We start from the raw sequence: 10,154 nt of genomic DNA, 5'->3' as shown, positions 1-10,154 counted from the left end.
GTTTTATGAAGTTGCTGATCTTCTATTTTGAAGACTAAAAAAGGATTAATTTTTCAAAGTTGATTTGGGTTATATATGACAGACTATTTTGACATTTGAGTTATTAAAACAATGGTGGACGGATGCATTGATTGTGAAATTTAGAATTTCCGTATTTGATACCCTCACAAAAAGAATGGATAATTGCAGGTCCTGGATATTGTATGCAACTAGTGGTTGACAAGGAGTTTAAACCAAATTATGTAGTGATCTATCTATTACGTTCATTCTCAAGAATGGAATTGTATTTTATGAACATTTATTTATTTGAGAGAGAGAGCGCACAAGTGGGGTGAAGGCACTAGGGGAGAAGTGGACTTCCCTGCTGAGCAGGGAGCCTAATGTGGGGCTTGATCTCAGGACTCAAGGATCATGACCTGAGCCAAAGGTAGACACACCCAACCTGACTGAGTTACCCAGATGCCACTCAAGAATAGAATTTTTAAATCCACTGGATTATTTTGAATGTATTTTTCTTTTTGCATGGTATAACAGATGATGCTGTCTTGCTTTTTATTGAATAATCTTAGAAACTTAGTTTTATAACAGATTGAAATAATCCTTTAAGGAACAGAGATGATCTGGCTTTTGAGTATTCTTTGGATTAGATCAAGGTAATCTACTTGAAAATGGATGACAAATAGTACTAAATAAGTATTTGTGTTCTTCTTAACAATAGAGATCATACCCAGTTCAATATAATTCACCTTTGTGGAAAAGAAATCCACAGGCCCCAAAAGGAATTATTTTAAGGTCCCCACTTCAGCAAACCAGGACTTCATACCTAACCTAACTGCAGTTTCAGCCTCCTCAGGAGAGTAACAGTTGTTTTTGTTTTGTTTTTTAAGTAGGTTCCATGCTGGGCATGGAATCCCACAACCCTGAGATCAAGATCTGAGCTGAAATTGAGACTACCATACCACACTTTGCCAACTGAGCTACCCAGGTGCTCCAAGAAAGTAACCTTTTTAACATGGAATTCCTGGTTAGCACTAGGAAATTTACTGATACACCTCTCCCATTCCCCTTAGGAGGATGACCTTGTGTACAACAGTGTACTTTTTGCTAATTTTTTTTTTCCATTTCTTTCTGCCTTTAAAGATTTAATTTTTTTTTTAATTTTTATTTATTTATGATAGTCACAGAGAGAGAGAGAGAGGCAGAGACAGGCAGAGGGAGAAGCAGGCTCCATGCACCGGGAGCCCGATGTGGGACTCGATTCCGGGTCTCCAGGATCGCGCCCTGGGCCAAAGGCAGGCGCCAAACCGCTGCGCCACCCAGGGATCCCTAAAGATTTAATTTTTAAAAAATAATCTCCACGCCTCAAGGTGGGGCTGGAACTTCCAAACCCGAGATCAAAAAGTCACATGCTTCACAGACCGAGCCAGCCTGCGCTCCTCCTCTGCTTTTTTATTTTTTATTTATTTTTTATTTATTTTTTATTTTTATTTTTTTTTAATTTTTATTTATTTTTTATTTATTTATGATAGTCACAGAGAAAGAGAGAGAGAGAGGCAGAGACATAGGCAGAGGGAGAAGCAGGCTCCATGCACCGGGAGCCTGATGTGGGATTCGATCCCGGGTCTCCAGGATCAGGCCCTGGGCCAAAGGCAGGCGCCAAACCGCTGCGCCACCCAGGGATCCCATGCTTTTTTAAATATTAAAAAATACTTATTTTAGAGGATGAGAGGGAGAGGGAGAAAGAAACCCAAGCTGACTCCACATTCAGCCTGAGATCAGGACGCCGAGATCACAACCTTGGCCCAAACCAAGAATCTGCCCCTTAAGCAACTGTGCTACCTAGGTGCCCCTCTACTATTTTATTTTATTTTATTTTATTTTATTTTATTTTATTTTATTTTATTTTATTATTTTATTTTATTTTTTATTTTTTTATTTTTTATTTTTTATTTTATTTATTTTATTTTATATTTTATTTTATTTTTTAATTTATTTTTTAAATTATTTTATTTATTTATTTTATTTATTTTATTTTATTTTTTATTTATTTTATTTATTTTTTATTATTTTATTTTATTTTATTTTTTATTTTATTTTATTTCATTTTTTATTTTATTTATTTTATTTATTTTATTTATTTTATTTTAATTTTTATTTTTTTATTATTATTTGTTTATTACCTTGAAAATCCTTTCTTGTCCTGCAGCTCAGTGGAGCTCCTTTCCATCTGCTTGATGGGATGCTTGCAGTTTCATGAATTGTTCAATAAAGCCAATTTGATCTTTTATACTACTCCGTTGAGGTTTCGTTTTTTAATACCTTTTAATGTGGGCTTATTATGGTAAAGCCTGGACAGTGTAAGTAAAATGGATAACTGTTCTGACAGGTATAAAAAAAAAACAGCAGCAGGATTTCAACAGAAGCATATCTGGTTTCTCTTATTCTAGCCCGATTTCGCTACCCTTTTAGGAGATGCCTCCCTTCAGGAGTTTTTAACCGGGTCTGGACTTTTCTAGAGAGAATACAGAGCCCTCGCCTTGGCATACGGTCATTCGTGACTGGGCCCCTGGCCACCTCTCTGGTCCTGGTTTTGCTGCTCCCGCAAGGAAAACAAACAGTAAATCAGAGACTGATAACAAACAACTGCGCACTGAGCACGGCGGTGGGGAGAAGCAGCCACTGGCCAAGGAGCCCAGAAGGCAGCGGCAGCCGGCGAGTAAGTCGGGCTCGCCTGGGCCCAGACCGACAGGCCGCCTTGGGAGAAGCACGGACGTTACAGACGGGCCGGAGGCTTCACGGCTCCGGGTGAGGTTCGGGGCTTGAGGCCCGACGTGAACGCGCAGCTCGTGAGCGAGCTTCCAGGTCGGGCCCCTCCCGCTTCCCTTCCCGTCCGACCGCGGCCCCGCCGGGAGACGTGGAGGGAGGGAGGGAGGCGCGAGGCGGGAGCGGGAGCGGGAGCCGGAGCGGGAGCGGGAGCGGGGAGCGCGCGTCACCCGCGGCGCGTCCCGGGCGGCGCCGGCGGCCATGGCGGGAAGCGAGCCGCGCTGCGGAGGCAGGTCCCCGCCGCCGCACCACAGCGACTGGAGCCGCCTGGAGGCAGCCATCCTCAGCGGCTGGAGGAACTTCTGGCAGTCGGTGGGCAAGGAGAGGGCGGCGCCCAGGGCCTCCCAGGAGGAGGCGGGTGAGGAGGCCAGCGCCCTGACGAGGCTGCCGGTGAGTGGCGGCCGCCGGCCGCGGAGGACCGAGGGGCCGGGCCGGGCCGGGAGGGGGCGCCCCGCACGGGCGGCCTCGGGGCGGGGGGGCGGGTCGCCGTGCCCGGGTCCGCGTCGGTCCCCGTCCTGCAGCCGGTCCGGCGGGGTTGTCACCTGGCGGCAACAGTTGGCCAGAAACGCCGAGGCGTTGACCTCTGACGCTCCGCCGCCGGGTCGGCGGCCGCGGTCAGGTCACCCTCGGCTCTTCTACCCCCAAAACAAGTTTTGGCTCTAGAAGGCCCCCGCCCCGAACGTCAGGCTAGGGAAATAGACCCCTGCGGACTTCCTGGGCGGCCTGGGAAAGCCTTCGGCGACCGCGCTCAGCCTCTTTATCTCAGTTCGACGTACCGAACCCCGCAGTGCGAGGATAGGGCGGCTGTTGCCTTCGCGCGTGTTTCAGGTAACCCCACTCGGCTTAGGGGCAGCCGGGGGGCTCCGCGGCTCAGCGCCGCCTTCGGCCCAGGGCGTGACCCGGGTCACAGGTCGGGCTCCCTGCGTGGGGCCTGCTTCTCCCTCTGCCTGCGTCTCTGCCTCTGTGTCTCTCATGAATAAATAAATAAAATCTTAAAAAAAAAAACAACCCTCACATTTAATTGACAATGACTGAGTTAAAAGTGCCTCAAGCTAAAACAAACCGCATCACTCTTTGTTAAACTTTTTTTCAGGCAGAGGGGAAAATGGACAGAGGAGAAATTCTTAGAAATTATTCAAATTCTCTATGTCAACTGGACTTGACACATTCTTCTCATGTCTATCAGATTGGAAACTGCTGTTCTTTGAAATACGGGTTTTATAGGGGAACTCAGATGGCGGATTTACTCTTTGATTAGAACTAATGACAAAATCAGAAGTTTGTCAGCTTGATAAAGGTATTATTTTGAAGACTAGATTATTTCCTTCAGTGATTTGTTCAAATAAATGGTGTGGCAAAATACCCAGGAGGGGAAATTGAAGGACTTGGTTCTTGTGCTTGAGAAATACCAGAGCAATGATTGGTCTTTAATGAGTATTTCAGTGTGTCAGCAATTAAATGTTCACTATGTTCCTCTTTTGATGACAGGAAAATAACTTCGGAATGATAGATTTAATTATGAAAATACTGTTAAGTTGATCTTTATTATCTAGTGTGATTCTTTATTATTTTTGAAATTCATTATGGTATAATTAGTAAAAAGGCAAACTGCTCAGTTGACCTTTGGATCCCTGCTTTAATAGAATAATTATAACTTATTATCAGAAAACAATTTTCAAGATAAATTTTTCATCCCTCTTACGGATTTGCTGTTTCTATTTCAGATTGATGTGCAGTTATATATTTTGTCATTTCTTTCACCTTATGATCTGTGTCAGTTGGGAAGTACAAGCCATTATTGGAATGAAACTGTACGAGATCCAATTCTGTGGCGATATTTTCTGCTCAGAGATCTTCCTTCTTGGCCTTCTGTTGACTGGAAGTCTCTTCCAGACCTAGAAATCTTAAAAAAGCCTATATCTGAGGTCACTGATGGTGCATTTTTTGACTACATGGCAATGTAAGTATCTAGGTTTATGAATTAAAAAGAAGATTCCAAATTTGACTGTATTACAAGTCATTGGTTTAAATTAGTCTTGACTCTGCCACTAATTTATTTCATATAATTTGGTTGTAAGTGTTCTTTTATAAAATTTGGGGATTAAGTTAAATGACCTCCTTCATAGGACTCTTTCAGTTTTCACATTTTATTTGCCTGTGGTTCCTGACTCTAGAGTATTTGAATAATTGTAGATAGTTCATATGCCAAGAAATAAAATTGTTCTTAAAAGTTTCATCATCTTTAGAACATTTGTCATTTTCTTTTTCTTTTCTTTTCTTTTTTTTTTTTTTTTTTTTTTTTTTTAATTCATGAGAAAGAGAGAGAGGCAGAGGCATAGGCAGAAGGAGAAGCAGGCTCCCTCTGGGGACCCTGATGTGACACTCAGTACCAGGACCCCAGGATCATGACCTAAGCCAAACGCAGATACTCAACCACTGAGCCACCCAGGTCCCCATATTTGTCATTTTCCTAAATAGTGACTACTTTTCTGTATCCAAAAAAGGAATGATCAGTGATTGGAGACCAGTTCTTTGGCAGGGAAGAAAATCATTCTCAAGGTTCTGGGAAATAAGATTTTATTATCACCCAAAAGCATTGACACTTTTAAATATCATGTAGCTGAGTGAATAGTGTTGTTGAGCAACTATAGTATATTAGATTCCATGAGGGATGCTTTATGTTTGTTTACTTATTTAGTCATCTCCCAATAAGGGATTATCTCTGTTACAGATAGGGAATTGAGGTTCAAAATGGTTATGGATTTGCTTAAAGTCATGTAGCTTATAAGGCACTGTTCAGATTGGAATCTTATCTTGCCACCTTAAAAACATATAATGTCATTGGATCTGTATGTAACCTACTTCATTGAGGGCCCCAAATTTAAGGCATTGTAAATAAATTAAAAGAATATTTATGTTTTAGGTAAGAATGGTTTTGCTCTGCTAGATTTAGTACCTAGATTCAGGATTTTTTTTTTTCATATTTTATTTGAGTAATTCACATCTTTCCTTATTCTAATCTAAATACTTAGTCTTGTGAGACTACTTGATTAAAATGTGTGTAATATGTTATAAACAATTTCAGTAAGTGCTGTTGTACTCTTACTTGCTGGTTGTTACTTTTGCATTATCTTACATAGCCGACCATAGCATCAAATATATCATGCTGTAGAGCCAACTTTCCTCCAGGAATAGTTAATAATCATAGTAACTATTCATGATCATATAAAGTATTTTTATTGAAATATAATTAACATACAGTCTTATATTAGTTTCAGATATATAATATAATGATTCAACAATTCTTTGCATTTCTCATGCTCATCACGATAAGTGTACTCTTAATCCTGTTTTATTATCACTCACACCCCTACCAATCTCACCTCTGCTAACCACCCGTTTGTTCTCTGTATTTAAAAGTTTTTCTCTTTTTTCCTTTGTTCACTGTTTTGTTTCTTAAATCATAAATTTCTGATCCTTATAACCCTGGGTTAATTGTTATTGCTTAAATAATGCAGATGAAAAAACTGCTTAGCCAGATCTACCTAGCCTCAAAGTTGATTTTTTTTTTTTTCCTTCTTGAATTACAAGGTTCCTATATAAAGATCATTGTATTGTTAGGCTAGTAATTATCTTAACCAGCTTGACTTAGTTAAAGGGCTTTAGGTTTTATTTTGAGTACTGTGTTTTAATTTTTGATAACATGTAGAATTGGTAATTTAGTAATATATAGCTATTGAAAGAAATTGCATGATCTTTTTCACATGGTTCTTAGTTTGCTAGATTATCTTTAAGGAACATTTAAGCCTCCCTGTATATTTAACACTTATTAAACCATTACATTTGAGACTGTTAATAGGAGTACTTAAGAAATTTGGTTATATTGGTGGCTTTAGTAATTTCTATCTTTTCTTTCTTTTTCACCTCTAGAGACATTTATGCTAATTCTCTATATAGTTTACTATAGGGTTTCTCAATCTTGGCACTATTGACATTTTAGACCCAAGTATTTAGACCAACTCTCCTGTGCACTGTAGGATGTTTAGCAATATCCTTGACCTCTGTCCATTAGATATGCCAGCAGCACCACCCACTGACCCCCCAGTCATAATGACAAAAATGTCTGCAGACATTGCCAAATAAATGCTCCCTTGGGGTGGGGAGGCAAAATCTCCCCAAAATGATGAGAATCACTACTCTATGTAGTGAATTTTTATGACTGAAACAAATGTTAGACCACGAGAGAAAATGTTCCATGAGAAAATGAAAGATTAGAAAGTAAATAACCACTTCCTGGGGAAGACTTCCTCAACATTTGGACCACTTCTATTCTCAGAGTGCCTTTGCTTTTTCTTTTTATGACATCCGGTATACATGTTATAATGTGTATGTCCTCTACTTTCCTCCATGAGGATTGGAACTGTATTATTGTATCTCCTGTGTCTAGCATGTTCTCAATAAACTATATATTGTTAAATGAATAACTGGCTATGTTTTTTTCTGTGTTAATTTTCTAATTTGACAATTTTATACAGCTATAAGATGTGCTGTCCATATACAAGAAGATCCTTGAAATCTAGCCGTCCTATGTATGGAGCTGTCACATCATTTTTACACTCATTGATCATCCAGAATGAACCACGATTTGCTATGTTTGGACCAGGTTTGGAAGAACTGAATACGTCTTTGGTGTTGAGCTTGATGTCCTCTGAGGAACTTTGCCCAACAGCTGGTTTGCCTCAGAGACAGATTGATGGTAATTTTCATGTTAATCTATAGTACATAATAACCAAAATACTTTGAGCTTGACATAAATGTTAATAGATTAATTTTTAATTAACTTTTTGATGTAATGAAATATAGTAATTTGGTAAATAGGAGCTCCTCCTCCCCAGATCCCAGTGGGCTAAAAGAATTGATTTACTTTTTACGAGAGGTGAACTTCCTCTTATTTATTCAAATTTGTGTAATATAAGATTATATGAAAAAAAAGGACAAAAAAGAAAAAAAAAAGATTATATGAAGGTAAATTATATGTTATCAAGACGTTTGTACAGTACTTACATATTTTAAAAGAATATTATTATTTTTTTTAAAGATTTCTTTAATTTATTTATTTATGATAGTCACACAGAGAGAGAGAGAGAGAGAGAGAGAGAGAGGCAGAGACATATGCAGAGGGAGAAGCAGGCCCCATGCACCAGGAGCCCAACGTGGGATTTGATCCCCGGTCTCCAGGATCACGCCCTGGGCCAAAGGCAGGCGCTAAACCACTGCGCCACCCAGGGATCCCTTTAAAAGAATATTAACAGCAAAAACCATTCAGTGTCTACTGTGGGCAAAGTACTTTGATATATATTGGAATTTTTAAAAAGAGCTAAATTAACACCTTCCTCTTCTTTCTATGAAAACAGTAATCATGTAGTTAGTTGGCAAGCAGGAGATGTAATAAATAAAAGGTAGTAGTGTAATCTAGCTTATACTTTGCTTATTCATTTACTGAAAGCACCTATTAGATGCGAGAGGTACAGAGATTTAAAACAAATATCAAGAATTTTGTCTGCCCTGAAGATACTTGGTCTAGATAAGGACAAAGATAAATATATAGGTAATTAGATATGGTATAATTAGTTCCTGGGTAGAAAGGGTCAAAGAAGGCTCTACGTTGAACATGATGCCCTATTTGAGTCATTAGGATGAGTTAAAGTAGGCCACTAAAAGGGGGAGGGGGAGAAGTATTGTGAGCAGTGAGAGCTACATTTCTAAAAGCACAAAGATGTGGATACATATGACACATTTGAAGTAGTTCTATGTGTCTAGAGTGGGGCTAGATGAAAAGACATGTATATGCCATGCTTAAGCATTTGGAAGCTGTTGAAAGATTTTAAAGAGATGTAAGATGATCAAGATTTCATTTGAGGAAGATCTGGCTCCTGAGTGGAAAATTTATTACAAGAGGCTATTTGACCATAATATCATGAAAAAATATGAAGCATGCAGTATTGGCCTAAATATGTATTAGCAGTATTTCTGATGTGGTTTTCCTATTGGATGATAGTGTCATTCACTAGGATAAGGAGGAAGAGAAACTTTTTGAGGGATCTTTATAGGGAGAATGACAGCTACTCTTTGGAATATGCTGACTTTGATAACTCTGGGAGATATAAGTAGAGATGTCTGCTATAAGCAGTCCACTTGAATGGAAACTCCATTAGCACAAGAGTCTTACCAGCTTTATTCTTAGCTGTGTGTTTGGTGTCAGGCATATAGTAGGCACTCTATAGATTTGGTAAATAAAAGAGCAAATGACTTTGTGGATTACTCTATGCATCCAGATCTCAAGAGCAAGATCTGGGTTAGAAATCAAGATTTGGGAATCATGGTGTCCACGTGGACTTGGAGTTTCTGAGGATGAAAAGAAATACTGTGAACCAGGTGCTGAAATCTTCAGTGAATGTTTGAAGGAAGAGGTTATTGAAAGGAGACTCATAAATAATGAGGTTGAAGAAGGGGAGATGGTACTGCAGCTGAATGGTGTATCTCAAAGAGATGAAGTTTTGGGAGGGCTGGTGAGTAACAGGACATAGCTCTGAGGAGTAAAGAGAGCATCGACCCTACATTTGCATCCTAAAATGTGGAAGAATAAGCAGTTTTGTTACTTGAGAGTACTGCAAGAGAAGCAGCACCTAAGGGTAGGCCAGTTCAGGTAAGGCCATGAAGTAGAACACCTAAAGAAGAGAGGTTTGGGATATGGGAAAATTTGCTGATCATGAAGTGCAAATTTTATTCTACAGACAACAGAAGTGATTGTTCATAAATGTCATTTTAATTATGCCTCAAACCCTGCAAGATCAGGGAAGAATGAGGGGATGGGGGCTGGCAAGGTGGTACAGAACAGTGTGAAGATCATATTGATTGGAGGTTAGATGTGTTGAGAGGATAATCTCTGGAAGTTAAACTGATGAAAACAAAGAGATATAGTTGAATTTGTCTCTGTGATCTGTTTGAGGAGTTTGTGCAACAGACCTGGTGGCCAGGAGATCAGAGTCATGCTTGCAGTTCCACCTACCAAGATTTCTGCATATATGTTGCCTGGAATGGTGACATAAGATGGCATGACAGGTTTATTTAAACAACTAGATTGGTTATGATGCAGGTAGTAAGGGTATAAAAAGTGGAATAAGATTATATTAAGTTGTTTTTGAAGAGCAATGGCTTTGAAGGAAAGAAAAATAATTAGGTAGGCATTTTTAAGCCAGAAGAAGAGTGGACAGTAGGGTAAAAAATGGATGTAGGAGACTGGTTAGAGTGATTGCGAAAGTCCAGGTGAG

At 39.6% G+C, this 10,154-nt stretch overlaps 1 protein-coding gene across 3 annotated transcripts in view; it reads left to right on the top strand.

Annotated features, from left to right (window-relative positions):
* Positions 1 to 2,978: 2,978 nt before the first annotated feature.
* FBXO4 (F-box protein 4) overlaps positions 2,979 to 10,154 on the top strand; it is a 44,088-nt gene continuing 36,912 nt past the window's right edge. The window contains exons 1-3 of one of the 3 annotated variants that reach the window (XM_077896093.1): positions 2,979 to 3,213; positions 4,548 to 4,783; positions 7,359 to 7,579. In XM_077896093.1, coding sequence (XP_077752219.1) covers positions 3,025 to 3,213; positions 4,548 to 4,783; positions 7,359 to 7,579 — 646 coding nt within the window. In that variant the 5' untranslated portion in view covers positions 2,979 to 3,024. The remainder of the gene's footprint in view (positions 3,214 to 4,547; positions 4,784 to 7,358; positions 7,580 to 10,154) is intronic. The other 2 variants (XM_077896092.1, XM_077896091.1) reach the window with 2 other exon arrangements.

This window comes from Canis aureus, chromosome 4, assembly GCF_053574225.1.
Source record: "Canis aureus isolate CA01 chromosome 4, VMU_Caureus_v.1.0, whole genome shotgun sequence".
In the NCBI taxonomy this organism is placed as follows: Eukaryota; Metazoa; Chordata; class Mammalia; order Carnivora; family Canidae; genus Canis; species Canis aureus.
This window is presented reverse-complemented; position numbering and strand designations above follow the sequence as displayed.